This window comes from Aegilops tauschii, chromosome 3, assembly GCF_002575655.3.
Source record: "Aegilops tauschii subsp. strangulata cultivar AL8/78 chromosome 3, Aet v6.0, whole genome shotgun sequence".
Classification (NCBI taxonomy): domain Eukaryota; kingdom Viridiplantae; phylum Streptophyta; class Magnoliopsida; order Poales; family Poaceae; genus Aegilops; species Aegilops tauschii.
Genome location: NC_053037.3, coordinates 607146140 through 607169182, shown reverse-complemented (window position 1 = coordinate 607169182; position 23043 = coordinate 607146140). Strand labels below are relative to the sequence as shown.

The 23043-nt window shown below is 44.4% G+C and overlaps 1 protein-coding gene, 1 long non-coding RNA gene and 1 pseudogene across 3 annotated transcripts; 1 reads left to right on the top strand and 2 right to left on the bottom strand.

Annotated features, from left to right (window-relative positions):
- Window positions 1-946: 946 nt before the first annotated feature.
- LOC109783886 (protein DETOXIFICATION 40) lies at window positions 947-9430 on the bottom strand. 2 transcript variants are annotated; one of them, XM_020342465.4, is made up of 7 exons: window positions 9036-9430; window positions 2986-3617; window positions 2810-2866; window positions 2471-2709; window positions 1864-1982; window positions 1675-1761; window positions 947-1376 (listed from the first exon to the last, which is right to left on the bottom strand). In XM_020342465.4, the coding sequence occupies exons 1-7, from the start codon at window positions 9297-9299 to the stop codon at window positions 1293-1295; spliced, it is 1482 nt and encodes a 493-aa protein (XP_020198054.1). In that variant the 5' UTR covers window positions 9300-9430; the 3' UTR covers window positions 947-1292. The 2 variants fall into 2 exon arrangements, with proteins under 2 accessions (XP_020198054.1, XP_020198053.1); XM_020342464.4 differs by lacking the exon at window positions 9036-9430 and adding an exon at window positions 6624-7016.
- Window positions 9431-17891: 8461 nt separating this feature from the next.
- Window positions 17892-21666, bottom strand: LOC109783885 (uncharacterized). Its single transcript, XR_002237765.4, has 3 exons — window positions 21328-21666; window positions 20385-20473; window positions 17892-18292 (listed from the first exon to the last, which is right to left on the bottom strand). It is a non-coding gene; the product is annotated as an uncharacterized lncRNA (long non-coding RNA).
- Window positions 21667-21673: 7 nt separating this feature from the next.
- On the top strand, window positions 21674-23040 carry LOC109783871 (UDP-glucose 6-dehydrogenase 1-like; annotated as a pseudogene).
- The last annotated feature ends 3 nt before the right edge of the window (window positions 23041-23043 follow it).

The following is a 23043-nucleotide window of genomic DNA, read 5'->3' as shown; positions in this document are numbered from 1 at the left end:
AGAAGCCACATAATTACTATTATGGACACATAGTCAGGCTAGTTATAGTGGAGAGTAACTCAGACTAGTAACATGTGTATGTTACTTGTCTATGTTATTATCTTCATAGTGGGTACTGTCATAGGTGTGATAACATAGATGTCTTCATTTATTACATTGTAAACTCATTTAACATTGGGAAGCGCTATGTGATGGTAACATATTATGTTACTCTATTTGCCACTTTTCTCATTAACTACTTGCAACATCATCATTTTTGCTTATGTGGCATCTATGTTACTACTTATGTTACTCCCACCATGACCAGCCTCACATAACTATTGGTATGGACCCGTAGTCCACAGATGACTACTCACATGGTCATTGGTGCAGCAAGGTTGATAAAAAAAGCTCAATGATGACATTAGGTGTTGTATATATATGTTAGCATATTTTTCTATGAGCTTAGTCAAACCTAAAGGAGTTTGACTTAGCACAAACCTTGTTGCACCTTGCGTTTCATGTGTGCATGCGGAGAGGATATTCTACTTTAAAATATCTCCTAACTTCAAGAAAAAAACATTAAAGCTCTGTCCTTCGGTTCTCCTTCGTCTAACTTAGTAAATTCCACACTCCCTCTTACTATTTTGATATTTTTTCCTTCCATCTCTGCTTTTTCCATTGCTATAAACCGCCTAAATTGTCACACCAATTATTGACTTATCAAATAAAATTGTATTTTATTTGATAAGTCAATAAAGTTACAACAGGAGTGTTTATCAAATAAAATTCCACTTTTTCACACAGTCGCAATAATATGGGCAGGTAAACCACGGGCTAAATACTATAATTTTTATAACACGTCGCAATGCAGGGTAACTATTTACTAGTCCCTCTTATCCAAAATAAATGTCGTTGTTTTAGTTCAAATTTGAACTAAAACCACAACACTTATTCCGGTCTCCTATCCAAAACTTCACACCCTTTTCTTTACCTGATTGAGCATCATGCCAAGCTAATTACAAATGTATTACAAAGTCGCCAAATAATGGCCTTCCAAGAAAGACGGGAAAACCAATAACTTAAAGACAATTCGACGAAAGAAAGATGTAACATGCTAACCAAGACTACCGTATGTACTAAGAAGCCCATCACTGGCGTGTCATCCAAAAAATTGAGGCATAAACTCACAGATATCTACGCGAAAATAAAGAGACCTGAATTTAGCCCCTCCCGCCCACGCCGACGGCGAGTCTTATAGCCAGCACACTTCTGAATCGGATAACTGGAAACGCAAATCTAGACTGGTCCACTTATTTGTTATTGTCCTTGAACCCTGCAAGGAGAGGCTCTTTCTTCTCGTCCCACTTGTTCAACCTTTTCTGTGCCTCCTCTACCTGAAAAATGTAGAAAAAACACAATACAGTTAAGTAGTGCATCTTTTTGAACGCATATATTTGATCAGTTTGCATTAGGCATATACTCTCAAGAAGGTTCTAAATCATGTGATGGAAGGAACGACAATGAGCAAGCAACAGTCTGTATGTGACACTTATGACAACATATATGGCGACAAGAAAGGTAGACTGTATCCTCGGACATCAGGGAGTTAGTTTGATATTCATCATTTCAAATTTCGTTTAAAAGAACAGAAATATAAATTCAACTTTTTGCTCTTGTAGTAATAAGGAATACCTCTTTGGTCCAGTCAGTTCTGATTGTGACCCACAGCAGAATGGCCGTCTGCAAGGCTGTTCCCCCAATCAAGCCACCCCAAATACCCTGCAAGTAGGCATGTGATTCCATTTAAACAAGTTAGAACACAGGACTAGAGACTTTGTCATCGCGGAATATATATGAAAATATCACAGACAGATCCATCACCTTTGCGCCAAGATTGAAGAAAAAACCGAGAACAACACCAAGTGGAACGCCTACAATGTAGTAAGAGCCGACGTTCACGTAAGCAACAAATTGTTGCCATCCACATCCAACGGCAACACCTGATGTTTCCATGCATGTTAGTACATTTAAATCACCATGACTGCGTGGTATCTCAAGTGAGAAAATATGCATCACAAAACATGGTAGACTTGTTTCCTTCATTTGTACGTTCACTTTTCTTCCCTAAGGGCCTACATCTTGTAGTAGCCTATTCTTTCCTTGTACTTGACTACAAAAACTAATCAAATCACGGTACGGAAACCTACTATATCCCTAAAATAACAGGATAGGCATAATTGTTTGCGCACGGCCGGTAAGGTACATTAGAATTTAGTAACTATGACCACAAAATATAGATTGAATTAAAAAACTGAAATTGCATAGGAATTGTGACGTTAAACAAAACATAGACGGGCCAGTGATACAACCAGCTCCTGCTGTTTGAAAATTGCACCTGCCATGAACACTATAGAAAGTTGTACTAATGGACCAGACAAGATTAATGAAGATAGCACATTTCGTCATGCAGAAAGTTTCTAAAAGTTACCTGTCAGTACAGGTTGGATGCCACCGAGAACGAGCGTGATGGCAAGCAACGGGCAGAGATCTGCCACCGCGTCCGAAACTGCTTTACCATCTGTGAACAAGTAGCTGATGTGGTTGCGGAGGCAGAGGATCACAACAGCAAGGATGGTAGAGATTGTTGCAGAGAGCCCGGTCACGACCCACACAGAGAAAAATGCAGACTTGGGGTTGCCGGCACCAAGCTCATTGCTCACTCTTACACTGAAGTGAAAACGTATCAATTAGTTAGTTAGAGTACTTAGCTAGTTGTCAGCAAGAAATGGTAATGTTTATCAAGGCCTTTGAGTATAGACTTGCGAACCTTGCAGCGGCATTGAACCCAACGGAGATCATGAACACCCAACCATAAATCGTCATGCTGCACACATGCATCACAAGTTAATTAGCACCCACACATGCATCACAAGTTAATTAGCACCAACTCTGCAGACTTATTACTAGGAATGACAGCAAGATTCAAAGTCCAATGACACTCACCATATAGAGAGGGAATCCAGGGCAATCTCAGGGTTGGGGAGCAGTCCAGCAATGATCACAAGCACCTGAAAGTACCATGTCTCAAGGCACAGCATCACGGCAGACGCGGCGGAGAGTTTGAAGAAACTCGGCAAACCGGAGAAGGCCTGCCAACTGAATCCCGTCCACGTGTGCCGGCACGTCGGGCTCACGACAATGTACACAAATTGCGCTCCGACGATAATCCACCAGCTCACACTCAGCACCAGCGAGGCACCGAGCAGCCCAAGGCCGACCTTGTACATGAGCACCCAGCTCAGCATCACATGTAGAATGAGTGTTGCTGTCGAGATGTAAGCACTCGGCAGGACGAGGCTCTGGGCCTGCAGGAACTTTTGAATGGGGAAGTTGACGGCGTACGCGAAGATCTGGGGAATCAGGCCGTAAACGAAGATTGATGCGGCGCGGGCTATCTCCGGTGACTGTCCCATCAATAAGAGGAGTGGCTCCGAGAAAGCGTACATCACAGCAAGTGGTATGCCGGTTAAGCCCAACAGAATGACGGAGCGCTGTAGGTAGATTCCGAGCATGTCGTACTTGTGTGCACCGTAGGCCTGCCCGCAGAGGGTCTCCACTGCACTGCCCATGCCCAGCTGCAAAAACAAAAACGTAATGTCTTAATTGTTAGGACTGTCACAGATTGCATTCGAGCTAACATATAGCTTCGATCTGGGTGAAAAGTAGGAGTCCATGGAAACACAATAAGGAAAGGTAAAACTGGTAGCGACTAGTATTTTTTCTCACAAAGATCTACCCAAGTGCACTGTGTTGTAGCACTACAGCCTTAATTAATTTCGTTCCTCTTTCATCTTCAGTTGGAGGTAATTTCATGGGCTTCATTTCAGTTGATCAAATTTCAGCCTTAATTAACTTGCAAAACGCTTTTGCATGTTTCTTCGAAAACAACATCTACTTGTGTTTTCAATAAACAAGGAAAGAGGTTCGAATTTTTGGATTGTTTGCTTGATTTTTTTGGAAATTAAACAATGAAGATAAACTGTTGATCAACTAAAAACAACAGCGAAGGCAATTTATCAATCTCAAGAAGCGCATTGAGAATCCAAAGACTCTAAAATTATAATACATCATTACTGAGTAGGTGCATCTGGTTGACGTGTCCAGATTTTCCATTTATGTGCAGCGTCCAGCTACACCACCATGATTTGTACGACTAAGTGGGGTCCAAACAACATTTAGAGTTAAGATTAGAAGACAAACATTCCAAATGACATGGGACCTTTTTTTTAAGTAGGGCGACGTATAGGTGCCGCCGAGCCTTGCCAATCCATCAACCTCTCACCCATAAACAAATTACTAGTACCTCTCACCCATAAACAAACGAGCTTGGCTCTTGTCGGACGCTATCAGTTGATTGATTGGTTGATAGAGAGAGGAGAATACGGAACTACTCTGCACACGACAGTTAAGAGACGATCTTTGGATGATTCGTTCTTTGAACGGTGTTGATTTGTAGCATAATGCGATCTAATGGATGCTTTTGGCTATCGTGCACACAGCCGTCGTCTGTCTAGCACTGCTCAGGAGAATATATCGACCCGTCGACAATAGTCCAAGACTGATGGGACAGGTCACGTCATTTGTCAAGGATGGCAAGCATGCATTGCTTACACATTGGCAATACAATTTTTAAGCAGTAATAAAATATGATCACCCCACAGTGTGCTCTGCTTAGAGATTTGTACCTTTTCTTCTTCTTTTTGTGTGGTGAAGATTACCATAATATTTTACGTAGCACTGAAAAATCTGTAAGCCGTGTGATGGTGGGTAAACATGGAGCACGTGCTGCCTTGACTTCAGCAGACACACTGCACTTATTGAGGTGGTCACAGCGTTATCTTTTAGAGGACCACATATAGTCCATAATGGGAACGGTCCAAGTACTTGAAGACGCCCAAAAAGAGAAAGGAAGAGAGAGGGGAGGATCTAGATCTTCTAGATCTAAATGGAAGTGTATTCATGATGTGGCAAGCTCCGCTGCGGAAGATCTTAAACTTTGGTCCCACCGCTGTAATAATATTCAAAAACAAATTCAACTCAGGGACTGGGGCTCCATGTTGTTCCACCTTGCCGGGAGAATTTAGCCCCCCGCTACATGTAATTTTATTCCCTCCTTAACCCCCATGTACTCTCTGTTCTCCCTGAGATCTGTAACACCCCGACGGTTGGCAATAAAGGTTCAGGCAGGCGTAAGCCCGCCGTTGACGCGTCAAAAAATAAATAAATGGAAGTGTACAAATTAAGCACCATGTGGCGTGTGATTGACAAGGGAAGAAGCCAAGAAATAGAGTGAGAGAGAGACAGAGAGACTGAGGGGATCATGTGTGTGGATGTAGATGAAAGAAGAGAGAGTGGGAGGTGGCATGTCGCTTTCGACCATGCATGGAAAACACGCCATGCATGTATGACTGGCCCTACTTGTGAATGCCAAATACTCCCTCCGTTTCTAAATATAAGTTTTTGGAGAGATTTCGTTATAGACTACATACGGAACAAAATGAATGAATCATACTCTAAAATGCATCTATATACATCCGTATGTGGTCTATGATGAAATCTCTATAAAGACTTACATTTAGGAACGGAGGGAGTAGACCTGTCGCGCACAATGTAGTCTAATCTATACTAGTGTTACGTAGGAAATATGAGTGTCACGCTCCGTCTAAGCAGCGGGTGGGTTGTGGTTGTGGCCATCATGTAGCCGTGGATACTATTCATTGATCGAGAGAGGAGTATATATAAATGCCAGTACAACAGTCCAAAGCTTTTATTTTATTTTATTTTCTGCGTGGAGAGAGACAAGAGTCCATAACTGATAGGACTCTGATTAAATTAAGCTGAAGATAAGCCTGCTATCAAGCGACTGTTAGGCAGTAGTAGGACCCAGAAACACTGCATTTATTTAACGTGGTCACTGTGCACATCCCGACATTACCTCTCTCCATGCATGCCTTCTTTCCAGCAACCTTCTAGGGGCCGGGTAGGGCAACAGATCTCCTAGATGGGTGAATGGATCGAGCTCGAAGCTGGTGGCACGCGGACACGTCGCTCTCGACCATGTTCACCCCTGCCACGTGGACGGCTCAGCAAGAAAGTGAAGAGGCAGTTCCAAGTCGCCATGAATGACTGGCTTGTGCCAAATGGGCCTGCGATTTGCCATGCCATGCATAGACCTCTCGCCAAGGCCACTCCATGCCTCTAGTACTAGTAGTAGTACTCCCACTAATCCAATCCACCTCTACTAATAAGCACACGACATCATAGGCTAATCCACTCCAGGGCTGCCACAATCTAATCCGCTACTTACTGTAACAGGAAGAGTACTTGTTCTAAGCTGTACGTTGGTGGGTTTGTGGCCATCATCTTGCCAAGCCACAAGGGGACTTCCTGCAAGATCCATACCCGTCGGAGAGCATCTGCTCTGTCAACTCTCAAAAATCTACCCAACATTTCGATCTACCCGAAGATCATGGGCTCCAAGTAGGCCGGCCAGAGAAACACAAACGCATCAAACATTTCGATCTACCCCATCGAAGCATAGCGGCTACGTATAGAGATGAGAGGATAGACTCCGTGCGTACCATGAGGCCGTAGGCGAAGGTCTGGACGCCGGTGTTGCCGAGCGAAGCGGCGGCCAGCTCCAGGGTACCGAGGTGACCGCACAGGATCTGCGTGGACATGGACATGACGAAGTTGATCATGTACACAACCACTGCCGGCGCCGCCAGCCGCGCCAGGAGCCGGAGCTCGACTGTCGACGCCGCCCACGCGCGCTCCGCCAGCGGCGCCGATGTGTCCGTCAGGATGCTCTCCAGCCGACCCGGCGCGTCATGCAAATGCTCATGCTCCTCCCCGCCAGCCATGATGCTCGTGAGGTTTGGTAGCTAGCTAGGACAGGAGAAAAACTACGGAGCTATGGCCTATAGCTATAGCTCGTATATGTGTGTGTGTTGTGTTCCCTCTTGGCGTTGACGCTCCGGCCGGCTAAATAGTGGATTGGCTTGGCTCTTTCCAGATTGGTTTCTTGCTCACTCACTCCCACAGCTACCTCTTGCGACTGTACCGTCAATAACAGGCCTGTATTCCCGCTGACGGCACTGCCGACGGTGGTACTTACCACGCTCTGGCTGTCTGGCCAGACCAGGGCCTGCCTTCCAAGTCGCCGTCCACGCAAGCCCACGAGGTACACGCGCCCGCTGTCGCTGGCCACCGGCTGACAATAGTAGCTGGTGGTGGCTGGGCTGCCACCGGCGCGACCCATTTCAAGGCGATGGGCGGTCCGGTCCAGACCTAGCTAGTCCGGTGGCTCCTTCATCACCCGATCCGGGGGGGAGGGGGGGGGGGGGGGGGGGGGGGGGGGGGGGTGTAGTAGGTATGGACACCATGTGCGGCCATGATGCCCATACACATGGGAGCATGACCATCATTTTAGCAAGCATGATGTTGCATCCCGAAACGTTGTTTCCATCGCAAAATTATGTTTCTATAGCAATTATGGCTGGACATACATTGCATCAGAAACAATGATTAAGCGCTAGGATCGATCTTATCTTAAGTTCCTATATCACTAGAATCTTTCTTTGTTAAGGAGGTACTCGAGTGCTCTGCTCATCATGCTATTAGTTGTTGTATGTAAATTTCAAAAAATGCTAGACCTACGAATGATTTGTACGTAAACTTGCGAAGGAGCCGGCTCCTTTGACATACAAAAGGAAAGGCAGAGAAGCAGAATACTTCTTTGTGTAGAAAAAATAAGGCAAGTCAGAGAGGCGGTGCAGGCACTGTAGATAATGTACTGTAGACGATTAATATCCGTAATTACTGTAGTTAAACACTGTGCCACCTTGCTATTAGTGCGGCTGTGGCGAAGCAAAGTCATGGAGTTATAGCTCTACCTGACTTCCCTCGCAGTGTCAGAGGATCTCGTTCCACTCAGGAAACCCTCCTATCCCACTAATCAAACCTCCCCCTGAATTTTAGGGTGGGCCCGAGCCTCACTAAGCCCTAATTAAAACCTGTCAAATCACCTGTAACCCCCCCCCCCCCCCCCCCCCCCCGCGGCAGATAAGGACACATAGGTGTGGCAAAGCTCGTAAATTTCAATGGTTCGTTTCTTAGAAAAAAAAATCAATGATTCATCATGCCAATGCTCGGATCATATTACATGCTTAATTTAGCTCATCTATGGATGTGTTGTTGTTTGTTTGTGTTGTGCATGAGTGTCGTAGACAGGAACCAACATTTACTAGATGTCATTTATGGGTGTCCTGCTCTTTCCATTATTCCTCCTGTCAACAAATCATAAATATTTTCTTCTCTTCCCTTTTTTTCGCGGGGTAAAAGAGAGTTTCATTCCATAATGACAGGGTTACAATCTCAAGCCACCAAATCCTCACAGCACGGAGGAGTCAAATTCAACCATACCGCAGTACAAGCCTCGGTACGGCTATAAAAAGCGAGTTGATGTTTCAATCATAAATATTTTCTTCTCTTCCCTTTATCTAGGTTATTCTCTTAGTGTTTTCTCCTGAAAATATAAAACTGCTAAGATATAGGTCTACATTAATTTAAGATGAACACCCAATGATGGTTGTAATCTTGAGGTGTTCTAATTTTATTGGAATGGATATTATACTTGGTGGCTTTCAGTGCTCGATGATGATACTTCTACGCCCACCAAGGGGTTAGAATGTACTCGAGTCGCTCCTAGGGGTAGCTCGGGTGCTCTACACCCCTGCCTTGGCGCGTTCCCACTTCCTCCCATGTTCTCCTTGCCATCGTCGGATAAAGGTGGCCGGTGGCGGTGAGGGCCAACGCTTGCAGTTTGGGGATCGACACGACCTGATCTGGTGTAGGGGCACCGGCCCCGGATTGGGATTTACGGCACGGGCCGTCCATCCATATATAGCAGCACGTCATGGTGGCGAGCCGCGACGGTTGATGACTTGAGATGTCAACGTATATAGAGATGAGATGAGAGAGTCGTGACGTACCATGAGGCCGTAGGCGAAGGTCTGGACGCCGGTGTTGCCGAGCGAGGCGGCGGCGAGCTCCAGGTTCCCCAGGTGGCCGGAGAAGATCTGCGTGGACATGGACATGACGTAGTTGATCATGTACACCACCACCGCGGGCGCCGCCAGCCTTGCCAGCAGCCGGAGCTCGACCGCCCCTGCCGCCCACGCGCGCTCCGCCAGCGGCGCCGACGTGTCCGTCAGGATGCTCTCCAGCCGGCTTGGGGTGTCCCCGTGGCCACCCATGCTCAGTAGCTACTACTCTTAACTAGCTACCTTGGTAGCAGTACAAGAGTCGAGAGACGTACTCGGTCGATTGGCTACTATAGCTAACCTGGAAGCGCAGCGAGCGAGGAGCTCCGATCCTCCTGCTGCTGCTGCTGCTGCTTGATGGCCTTCCGGGTCGTCGGCGATCCATACTTATAGAGAGTCTCATGCATAAAATAGTGGATTGCCCGCCCACGTGCTTGGGCGTGGGAGACTTGCGATTTATTTTTGCTCCTTCAACGCGACAGCTACCGCGTTCGTTCGTTGGTTCCCGGCTGCTCCACACGGCGCCGGTTCGTCCGCACAGTGATGACGGGACCCGCAACGTTGTGGCCGGCGTTGCTTCCCGGTCGTCCTCGCGCTGCACGCGCGCTGATATGGCATGGCCTACGCGGGCACCACACCCACCCATTGCCCATTGCCTCCGCGAAGGCACGGGCCAGTGAGGCGGCCGGTAGCTGCACCCATCACCTTTCCAACCACAACCCTGGTCCAAACTAGATTGTCATCTCCTTGAATCCTTGGCATTTTCACCTGCTTTGTTTACATGCCGGCCTGAAGCATTGGCGGTAGAAGACTACTAGAAGCACGTAGAAGCACCACCTCTATCTCTTTTTCCTCCCCTCTCTCTCATGCATGGAGCACTGGCCGTGCCTTTAGTTGGTGTCAGGTGCCACTCGCGCGATCCCTTTCACGGCGATGCATGCAATTGTATTTGTCAAGACGTAGGCATGTTCACATAGCCGCAGATTTATTTGCCCCATCGTCCCCCGATCCGTGTACACCACGATCGTCATCAATTTCACGGCGACGCATGGTCCATACCAAGTATAGTTGGACATACATTGCACTAGAACCCACACATGAAGTGCAAGAAACACACGGTTTGGTGTAGTAATAACTGCAACAAACTGACGATGACATTATTTGGAAACACGCCAACGACGGGTCCTACTCAGCGGCCACCGCCTACAAGGCTCAGTTTCTTGGACTGACACTTTCGCCCATGGACTTTATGATCTGGAAGGCTTGGGCCCCTCCTAAGATCAAGTTTTTTGCTTGGTTGGCTATCCAAGACCGGATTTGGACAGCCGACAGATTGAAGCGGCGCGGTTGGCAAAACTGTGGACTTTGCCCGCTTTGCAAACGTGTTGGCGAGACGGGTGCACACCTCTTCTACAAATGCCGCTACACCATAAGGCTATGGAACTCGGTCATCCTTGAATTTGGTCTAGCGCACATGGACACCTCCTCTTGGCATTTGGATGGATCCGTTTTGGAATGGTGGGAAAAGCGAACCTGCTTGCAAAACCCAAACCGACGAGCCTTGGCCTCACTTACAATGCTAGTCTCTTGGACGATCTGGAACGAGCGTAATGCTCGGGTCTTCCGACACAAGAGCGCACCGCCTCCGGTCCTTCTCCATGCTATCATCAACGACGTCAAGCTTTGGGTTCTCGCGGGAGCAAAAAAACTAAGGTGTATTCTTGTGCGCGAGTAGTTGCCATGCCGGGCATACGGATCATTTGTAACACTCTAAAACACTTCTCTCTTATTTAATGAATGAGGCAAATCTTTTGCCTCCGTTTCGAAAAAAGAAAAAAAAGAAAAAAAAAGAAAAAAATAACTGCCTAAATCTTGCAAGCATGGCAAGATAACTGGGACTCCAACTGACAGTAGGACCTAGCCAGCGCCGGCCATACCGGGTACCCAGCTCATAGGATATCACAATGACTTATGCCGCATCGGATCTATCACCCAATCAGAGCAACTCTAGCAGAGTCTCCATATGCGGTATACTGAGGTTGCTGAGGTGATGTGGAAACTCAGACTCCAGGTCGATTTGTCAGTTGGACATATTTTTCCCCCAAATATCTATGTCATCCCATATGAGGCGGTGGATCACGTGAAGTTTCCTTTGCGCCACACGCAACTTTTATTTGGAGAGCGCTTCAAAAGTTGGCCCTGGGATGACAAAGAGGGAACCTGAAGGCCAAATATGCAGGGCGCTTCATAAGTTATGGCAAATCTGATAGATATGTCGACTCTGCTAGAGTGCCATTTTTTGGCGGGAAGTCAAGAAGTTCGTGCGTGAGGCCGCTACCCTCGAGCAGTTCAAGGACAAAATCAAAAGATGTCCCGGTAATACCGACGACGTGGCCACGAAAGGTGAAGATGAATGAGGCGGTGAGGAAGAAGAGGTCGAGGGCACGCAGTGGGGGAACAACGAGAGAGGAATGGATTGGTTGTCAATCTGCTGCTCGCAGGGTGCGTGCTGCTACTGGCGAGGATGTGTACAACTGAAGGAGAACAGGGGAGAGGGAACTGGAAAAGATGACCCAGCTGGGTGATGGGTCACACGTCCATCTGAATGTAACATGCAGACAAGCTGCCACCTCGGCACTTATGGATGGACCTCACCTAGGAAAAATCATTAAAATGCCCTAAGTTGCGGATTGGTGGTTTATGCAAAAAAGATCACCATAGCCATGGTGTTTTTGCCAACGAGATCGTAAAAGGTGGTTTCGTGCATTTAACTTGCTAAATTTCCTGAAGTATTGACTTGGATGTTCCTAGTGATTTTGTGTTCTTTTACTATAATAACCAGATATCTTGAACAATAGAAAGTACCTCTGATTCATATTAATTGGCACACACTTAGTATAAAGTTATACTAAGTGTGCGTCAATTAATTTGGATCGGATTGACCAATAGGTTTTTGCTCCAATTGGTTGTTTCAAGTGCGAGTATCTCCATAGGATTTCCCTTCAGTGCACCAGCTCACTTTCTCCTTATAATAATTGATTTTTTCTTAAGATATTAGTGGAATGTTGATTTGCCCATTCTGAAAGCGACAACAGTAACCAACAAGGTTACTATAGCTAGGTTCGTAGGTAGGCTTTTGCCCTTTCTTGTACATTAGGTGTGTTGTGGCCTTGGCCTTGGCTTTGCTATTGGAATTGGATGTCCGTGCACTTCTGTGCAGAGATGGTAATTAATCACATCAGGTATATTTGTATAGTCTGTCTTCGAGTGACAAAAACCGAAGGAACAACCAAACATCAAACTATTTTTTTTGTAAAAATCGACTAATCTAGTTTGGTTGGCTCGTTTAGTTTGGGGCGTTAAGTTTTCAGCTGAAAGTGTCCACTTCTACTAGAAACCTCTCTGTTTTCCTCCTTTGTGGACACAAGTAATAATCAAAGCCACATGCAAATTCATGAACCGACAGAAGCAAACCTACAGAAGATCCCACTCGCAGATCTTGAAATATTTTTATGTCAAGTTTTATTCGAGTTAAGCTGATGATGTTATGCATTGGTTTTCCATCTGATAAATCTGAAAGTCAAGTATCTGCACAATTTCCTTTTCGAAAAAAAAAAGTATCTGCACAATTTAAACATTGTATACGTCTAGATTGATAGATATTATTACTTCTTATAAGCCAACTTAATTTAAATGAAATATTAGTAGTTTGTCGTATATTCATAGATAGCCGACATATATTTTCACAAGAAAGGTTTTTTGAGTACCACGTTACAGAACTCCTTTTGTTTATCAAACAAGCTAGTCAGGCGTTGTGCAAACTTTGCTGAGTACAAATAGAATGAACTTGTTTGGTTGCTTCCCTGGAGCAAACACGCCTGACCAGGCACTTCCCTGCATCTACGTTATTTTGTTTGTGCCCAGGATAATCTGACGCTAGCCTGGCCTGAAAACCCGAGAACGTTATTAGCAAAAAAAGAAAACTGGAGAGCATCATTAGCTTAGTCCATGTGACCGAGATTGGGCGCTTGGGTGCAGCCTAGGATTGCCAGAATAAAAAGGAAACTTAGTAGCAGTGGTCTGATATGACATACCCAACTCGAATTTGGCAAGCATCATGTCCAGGGCAGCAATTAAAAGCCCCCACCTGCATGTACCAGTTATGGTCTTTCACACATTCCACTTACAGGATGGCTGCTAATTTATGTGCAACTCCAAGTTGTACCATATCAATTAACATCAACGAAGATGCCGCGTGCAAAGCATCCAATGAACTTAATTACCCCATGCATGACACCAACATGTGCGCCAAAGGCTAAGTAGGTTTCTTTTCTAATGAAAGCGCGGTCGGAGGGGACGCCTAGTTTTGAAGACCAGGCTACAATGATCCCAGATTTTGAAAGTCATGCAAGAAAAATGTTATTTTAAAATTTTGAAATTTTCCCAAACTTTTGACCAATTACATATTACTGAAAAAAATAGCGCGCTATAGCGTCGTTAATAACACGCTATAGCGTTTCAGGAATTGTCTCGCTAAGTAAATCGATGTATAAAGACTCGCTAATAGCACTCTATAGCGCGATATAGCATGCTAATAGCGTATTTTAAGGCCGCCGCTATTTTTCTATAGTGCACTATTTTTTTTCCTTGTTACATATACATGATAAGTACAATTAATACGGGTATTTGGAGGCCACACAAAAAAGATAAATTTTGGCCCAAAAACAACAAGAAGGTAACAAGTTTTTAACTATGGATGTCCTTTTTGTACGCACCAGATATGAAAAATATATTTTTCATAAATTTTTGTGTGTGGACACTATATATATAAGTATATGTTAATATACATTTTCTTATACATGTAACAAACGCTTTTTATGATGGAAAAAAGTGTTATCTAGAGTCCAGTCTCCAAATGCCATTTTCGGATAAAAGGTTAATAGAGAAAATGCCTTTTTCAGATGGAAGGTTGCTATCTAGTGCGTGCGAGCCTGCGAGAACCCCATACCCTTTTGGGAGTATGACGCATGCAGTGAGAGTCGGTAATGGTCATATGCATGCATGCACATAAATATTATTATTAATTATTCTCATGAGAGACAAGAGGTATGGTTCTTGCTCTGCCAGGTGTACTGGCCTATATATATACCATTCGATCGACCGACATACTGGGGTCTTAACTATAGCTTGTTCACAAGATATACAGTACTCTATTACTGCTTCAATAAACACCGTGTATATCGTATATATTACTGTATGTCTGTATGCATGCATACACGGCAACATAGTAGAGTGTTTCGTTCCTATTTTGAAACTGTAGTAGAGTGTTTCGTCACATGCCGGCCAATAATGCATGCATGACAAAGACGTGCGGACGGTTCGAGTTTTTGGTTTTTTGATGAGGAGAGTGCGGTTCGGGTAAGGCATATTATATAAATGCACATACTAATGTTTTGGGCATATACCTACCTTTGATGTATTCTCGACCTATAGTTCGTACTTAATCTGGGGTACATCACATGCGAGTATATGGATTTTGGGTATATAATTTCCGAGTATGTCACATTTATTTATATTCTTGGGGTATACATTTTTTTGGGTATGTCTCCAGTATCATTTACAGGTATGTCTCGAACGAGTATACATGTATCAGCAAAGGGTCTATCATTTTCTGGTATATCCCCATGCAAAAGTATATCAGTTTTGTGTACATCTCCAAGGAATATAAGTGTACTAGAAAAAGTATATGGATACGATATCTTAGGTATATGTACGAATGAAAAAATTGGCCGTCGGCATCAACATGTTTTGTACAAACCTAAAACACAAAAAAAATAACTAGGATGACATATTATATTATTTGTCCACGTTAATTTGTATAGGGAAATTAATTGTCAGAAAGTGCAACCCAACCTTAATTTTCTTTAAATGTTAGGTACCTTGAAGATTAAATCATTTAAAAAATACACAAGAACATCCATTGGTTATACGATACCAATGGTATACTCAATAGGTATATTGATATACCCAATGAGTATACATATTTTTTGTGGACATTAGGGATACAGTACATTGGGTATATGATACCATGGGTATACCCAACGTATACCGAATAGGAGGTCTGTTGTACTCTTATCATCGTTGGGTATATGAAACCATGGGTATCATACATTAGTCATATGATATATGGGGTATCATACATTAGTCATACGATATATTGGGTATCATACATTTGATGTGTATATATGACAACGCCCAAAATACAAGCACCCAATACCTGTTGAGTAACAATTGTACAACATGATTCACCTTATTAAAAAAACGTATATGGATACAATATCTTAGGTATATGTACAGGCAAAACTATTGCTTCTCGGTACGCACATGCTTTCTACATACCTAAAAGTAAGAAACATAACTAGGATGACGTATTATATTTTTGTTGACCATTGAAATAGTAGGAAAGGCTCGTACTGCATATATATTATTTGGTCACATTAAATTATACAGATAAATTAGTCGTTAAAAATTTCAAACTGGCCTTAATTCTTCTTAAAAGTTCAGATACCTTGAAATTAAATATATCTTGTGTATATACGTAGATACACCATCTTTTTTGTAGAACCGACACTAGCATGTATTAGTATAGAAGAAACACCGTACAATTTTGTTTTGGAAAGGACTATTGCTAGCAAATAAATAGAATACTATTTTTTGGAAAGCAATCGTAGACCATTATGGTAATAATGCATGCAAACAGAATATGGAAAGCTATTATTACGTGGATTGTATAGCATGCACTAATGGATATGACTTGCCGTAATGGGTCTAGGTGCCCAGGCACCTAGGTGCCCCACACAATTTACAACAGTTTGGGGCACCTAGGTGTCCAGGCTCCTTGCCTTTCCACCACTCGATCGCATTTAGATGTGTGCTGTTGTAACGGGTATTGTTGTTAACTGGTTATTCCATTACAAATTTATGATCAAATTAATTGTGGCATAAATACTTATTGAATGCCATAAATATACCCCGCAAAAAAAAGAATGCCATAAATATGACTCCATGCACCATACATGGCAAGAGTCCTTTCGTGGGAAAGAAAAAAGTAGCATGCATGGCAACATTGCATGTTGATAGACATAACAGGAGATAGAAATTAGAAATTAATGTGATACTCCGTAGGAATGTAGGAAAAACTATTCGTAGTTAGTACGGTATGCACGATTCATATTTTGACTGAATTACCAAAATGTACACAAGCGTATCTTAAGTATGTGTATATTTTTATTGGATGAATACCCGGGTATGTGTACATTTTGATTAGGTATAACACCCATACATGAATATTTTCGTTAGGTATAATACTCAACTGCATACTTCAAATATCTATGGATACACAAAATTGAAAGTACTCGATATTTTTTAGGTATGCGCGTACTCATCGTATTTTCCTATAACTACATACCCCGACATGAAATGCATGAGTACATACCCCAAAAATACGTAGGTATTATATCTACTTATTTTTGAAGTACATAGGCGCAAATAATTGTATATGATACCCAATAATTGGTATCGTCTAATAATATGTACCCAACACATAAATATTTTCATTAGGTATACCAACACCCATAAATATTTTCATTAGGTATAATACCCAACAATTGGTATAATACCCACCAACTGGTATATTATCATTAGGTATATTCCGGAATATTATTGTTAGGTATAATACCACGAGTATGTGTGTATTTTTTGTTACATAAAATATTTTAGGTATGTGTATATTTTTATTAAGTATAATACCAACACCAACTTGTACATATTTTAATTAGATACCCATCAACTGGTATCACGGTCTAATAATATGTACACATGGGTATCAGGTATGTGTGTATGAACAAATATTTTTATTACGTAAAAGGAAATTAGGAACACGTACATGTACATGTCTTAAGTTCAAGTAGAAAAAATGATTCAAAATTGAACGTAGATGATCAGATGGTTGCCGAATCTAATTTATTTGAATTGTATGAGTAGAAAGTGTCACTGTAGAAAGAATGCGAGTAAACTAGGAAAAAATCAAACGCTTAATGCTATCTCGTATATATGGAAAGTCTTGCATGGAGTAAATTAGGAAACAAATCAATAATGATGCACGTCACTTACATCCAAATGCTTAACGGATTGACCCAAACAAGGTGCCCAGGCACCTAGGTGTCCCAGTTAATTTACCTATTCGTCACCCAGGGTGACTATTAGCCAGATGGTGCGCCACCGCAAACCAACCAGCCTCCCGTAATCACTTACATGAGACGTAAGATTACCTGCCCACTAGCTAGCTAACGTATTACCTCCCCACTAGCTAACGTAGAAACAGTGCATGAGTTGTAAGATTACCTCACCAATCCCCACCACTCTAGCCAACGTAAGATTACATAGGCATTTTTGCAAAAGTTGAACGTACAGGAAATTCCAATTTTTTGTTTTTTCGGATTGCCAATGTTTTATAATTTGCTGATAATTACATGTAATAAATGGCATAAACAGTACCACCATAGTTCCTTTCCCATGCATCATAGTCATGAACTAATGTAGTGGTAATGCGTGGATTCCTTCCTATATATTATTGCAAAACATTTGTAGTCATAGAAGAACTGCATGCTTGCTTGATAAATTCAGTGTAATACTCCCTCGGTACCACAATACTTGTTGCTGGGGAACTTGTACTTGTTTTCCCTAACGACAAGTATTTCGGTACAGAGGTAGTATACGGCTTTGCCTTTTCTCTACTAGGAGACATATACAACTTGCTCTTTTAAGAAAGATCCAGAACTAAAACAATGCCACTGGTTGCAAAGAAAGGGAAGAGCATACAACAAAGGCGACAATAAGTATAGTCATTGACTGAGAGCATCCACTATATCAGATGACGCTTATAGGTGTACTTATACAATTATACACCTACCAGGTTTAATAGTATATCAAGGGAACTTGGAAAAATGTCTCCACAGGACCACATGATTCAGAATTCGTCAATCAGATAATTTACAGGCGTCAAGCACAGCCTTCATTACTTCTGAGACTACTTTTGATCTGTTGGACGACGAATGAAAAGCAAAACGGTGTTGCATAACAGAACATCATAGGAAACCAGCGCCTTGCACTCACTGTCTTTTTGAGACGACTGCCACCACCAATTCCTAGAAGCACAAGATTAATAGAAATAAATCTGGAGCCCATAAACTGTCTTTGTAAACGATGGGCTATCAATAGCAGACTGGATAATCATTTAATGGACAAGCACACAAATAATCACTAAAATCGTAAATCACCTGAGGAATACACATCTTACAAGTAATTAATCATATTTTAAAAGATAGCTCTGAGAGACATGTAAATAGGTTAAAGATGAACAAGATCAATGCCTTACGGCAATAATAATAATCTGAAGCAAAAAAGATGACATGGACCTTCCCTATGGGATTAATTGTTATGCGGTAAACATAAGTCATGTTTTTTTTGTTTGTTTACAGAATGTGCCAAAAGAGGTGCTAAATATTCAAGCTCCAATATAGAGTAGGAACCCGCAAATCTGATTGCTTATTAGTAATAAATGCAACAAAGCAGGATTCTGGAACAACTACGGTCAGGAACTATTTCAAAACTAACTAGTGAATGAAATTTTGAGCCTGCACCTTCCTTTATCCCAGATTTCTCCCAAAGTGTATCACTGCTGTTGCAGCAATTCCCACTCAGGCATTAACACAAACACCCCGCATGGAAGAAATACCAAGTGCCGAGACAGAAACCATCAGGGATCCCCCCCTCTCCCTCTCCCTCCCGTGACGCTCCCGCGAGCGCCGGGGGGGGGGGGGGGGGGGGGGGGGGGGAACCCTAGCGCCGCCTCCAGCTCCCCCCCTCCTCCTACCTCCCTCCCCTCGCCGCCGCCTCGACGTACTGGCGGGCAAAGCCCGGCCAGTGCTGGCGGTGGCGGGGCACTTTCCTTCCCCTGCTCGACCCGGCGGGCGCGGGCCTCAGGGTCGGGCGGCGGCGCGACGTTGGCTCGGGGCGTGGCGGCGCGGCGGCAGCAGACGGCGGCGGAGACGCGGGCTGTGGGCGGCAACGTGAAGGGGCTGCAGCAGCAGTGGTGTGCGGTGGGATCCGGCGGCGACGGACGGCCAGATCTGGGCCGAGGCGGCGCGGGCCGAGGGCGGCGCGGGCTGCGGGCGTCCGCTCCTACCGTGGCCGCGGCTGGTGGTGGTGGAGGCGCAGCAGCGGTGGCTGGTGGGCGTGCTAGTAGGGATCCAGGCGTCCCGCCGGCTGGACGACGGCGGCAGCGCAGATGGGCTCCCTGGTGAGTTTTCTTGGTGGTCAGTGGCGGTCCTTAGGGGTCCTCCTCGCTGGTGGCCGGGTCTGCGACGGTGGCTTTGCGCTGTTCTGTGACGGCGGCGTCGACAGACGTCGTATCCTTCTTGAAGGCTCCGTCGCTGTGCTCCCACTCCTCCGTGTGGCTCCGGGTGAAAACTTGATCTTCGGATCGGACGGTGGCGGCTATCCGTGGTCATACCCTTTTGGGAGGCACCGTCCTGGAGTCCTTGCTCCGTCTTTGTCCGTCTCACCCCTCCTCGGTGGCTCCAAGTAGTTCTTCTTGGTTCATCTCTAGTTTGCTTGGTTGTCGTCCGAGTGGTGTGTCGGTGCCCGGCACCTTTGTATCTTGCCTTGGGCGTGTGCTATGTGTCGTGGTGGGTGTGTTTGTATCGGTTCGCTCGGATGTATGTGGTGATGCTTGCTTTATAATATAAAGCGGGGGGCAACCCTTTTTCGGTAAAATACATGCTAAGTCTGCAAGCTCTACCAGAAAGTAGATATTGGACAGATAGAATTTTTGTTTCAGTAAATGTGCCAAATTTTATGTACTTTTATATTTGGGTAGCAACAATGAGCATGATCAGAAAAGAAAAATTGAGAATTCATCACATAATGGATAAGAAATTATTCCTTGGCAACACACAGAAGGTGAGCCAATTTTTTTGCATGTCAATTTTGTACTTTCATTAGTATTTATTGAAGTACATAGTACTTGTATACAGAGCATACAAGATAAAATATCCATTCACCTATTTAGTCAATAAGTGCAAGATCAATTAGGATGGAGAAATAATTAAAAAATGATTAATACATGACTGCTGGTAAATAGAAACGAACAGTCAAACCATGGTTACGGCTATGATGAACTAGCATAGAATATATGGGCATGTAAACCCAGGAAAGTACATAAACGACTGTGCATACCATGAGAACAAGTTATAGACTCCAATTGCAACAGTTGGCATCTGCTTGGAAATGTAGCTTCCCCTTGCTTCTCCTTCTCGTGGTGATACCTTCAAAAATAATATATGAGACAGTCAACTGAAATTAAAATAAACAACTAGGCATCTGATTAAACAAGTAGGATTTTAATAACAGTTTCACAATTCTTGAAGAAGAAAAGGCAGCATTGATAAAAATTGCATAGAAAAGAGCAATTGCAAATAAAGCAAGCCCGTAGTATGTATGGACGACTAGCAGGCCTTTCTGCGATGAAAAACAGTACTAGACCCCCAAACCTGAAACAAAAATCTGTAGCACAACCAACTAAAAAAAGAAGATCGCTGGACTCAGGCTCAAGATCACCCCATGCGTCAAGCACATGAAGACAAAGAGAACTAGCTCCCTCACACACAATGATGAGAAAAAGCTAGTAGGAAAAGATGAATGGGTGAATGAACCCCGAACCATTTGTCATGAGTATGTGTTGTAAAAATGCATGGGCAGCCTACTTTGAAAGCAAACAAGACCAGCATTATAAGAATATAATTAATGCGTGCTCTTCTTGTTGCCTGCAATATGAAGCCTCCACTTGTTATTTTCATAATACCATCACATAAACAAGATTTTGATTGATCCAACCAAGAACAGAAACTTGAGCTCCTGCAACTGAATCTGCCTACATCAGATCATTCACATTGAGTTTAAGTCCATCACAGAATCATAGAATCTAACCCAGTATTAATCCACCATAACAAAAATTGGACTGGTTCAGACAATTCGATGCAAGAAAGAAAAAATTGACGCAATTGGGGATATTCACAATCGAGACTGCTTACAGTAACAAAGATGGGTCACAATTCTCTATGTATTTTAAAAACAGGGTCACATGTCGAGGAAATTGGACCGAAATCAAAATCTCTCTAACCTTGGGAGGCATATGAAATTCAGGTAACTTGGATCTGGAGATAGGGGATCTCGTTGCAGGTGGCTGGTGTGGTACTCACGTACGAGTGGCAATCATCAAGTACTAGCAGCCTGTTGGTGGAGAGTGAGGTGGGGGAGCGATGGCCCTACTCGATTCCTGCTGGAGACGAGGTTGCAGGTGGGCGAGCCGTTCCTCTCCCTCCGCCCGCCGTGTAGCCTACCGTTGACCAGGCCACCAAGTATTGCACGCCGCCAAGGCCACCCACCACGCCGCGAATCCTCCCGCAGCCAAATCAACTCGCCGAAACCGTCGCGATGTTGATCGGAGCAGCCGCTCGCATCCAGCCATGTGGAGGGAGAAGGTTCTCCGAGGAAGATGGGGGCGAGAGCTGTGGGATGTGGGAATTAGGAACGAACCGTCGGTGTAATTTTATTTTGACTGAAAATAAAAATTACGTTGGACAGGCACGGAAGTGTGTACGTTGCTTGCCTTTCGGCAGGCGGAGGAGTAAACTCGGGTGGGGCGTGGCGTGGTTCGTCCGACCGGGGCAAGGAATTACTAATACCTGGTGTAGGTAATCGGGCCGGCCCAGTCGAGCTTTGGCTGAAACCTCGCGTACGTAATCGGGCCGGCCCATAACCAGGAAACAAGAACGTAAAAATAGCACGAAAAACAAAATCACACATGATGGGTTCGATCTCACGACCTCACGCTAGGTAGCAGGGACGCCAACCACATGAGCTAGCTGTTGATTATGCTCAAATTGCAGCGCCCCAGTTAAAGTAGTTTAGCGACAGGTCTATTTATTTTTCTTAAATATTTTCAACAATTCTTGAAAACAAGTGTGGACGATTTTTCTTAAAATATTTGAATATGAATACGTTTTTAAAATCGTCAATAAATATCAAAAATTCGAACAAAATTTTGAAACCTGAACAAATAGAGTTCTGGTTCGATGGCCGGAGGGGGTGGGTGTAGGTGCTCTGGTGGTGCCTGTTATATACGGATTGACTTTGTCGGGTTCACCGTCGCGTCCTTTTTGCAGAAAAGTCCCTGTAGTTTTTAGGAATCAACCCACACTCAAATAAATAACGTTTGTGTGTTGTGTCCAGTTTTTTTTTTGTTCCGTCTGTTCATCTTGGTCTTTCTCGGCATGTTAAACTCCCCTCTCAACGTAGACTCTTAGTTGTAGTCCAACTCTTCATCCCACGTCTCCTCTAATTTCTCTCATAAATATCGGTTTAATACACATCTCCAAGGCACGGATCACCGGCTGCAATAGCGACCGGCTCCCCATCTACGAGACCGGCCTTGACGACGTCGCCAAGCAGTGCCGCGGCCGCGGCCGCAACCTCTTCTTCAGCACCGACGTCGGCGAGGCGGACTTCGTCTCCGTCTCCGTCAACACCCCCCACCAAGAGCCGCGGCCTCGGCACCGGCAAGGCCGCGGGCCGATCCTGACCTACTAGGTGAGCGCATGCATGATCGTCGACATATCCCACTCCAACAAGATCATGGTCGAGAAGTTCACCGTGCCCGTCACCGTCAAGACCGCCAAAGCCATCGAGAAGATCCTCACCCACAACGGCCATGGCGTCCTGAACCAAATCCTGTCCAATCGGGAGGTTCCTCGCTGAGGGCACCGCCGTGAAGGTCCTCAAGGATGTCTACGTGAAGGTCCTCAAGGACGTCCATGGAGGCAGGCCGCAGGTCATC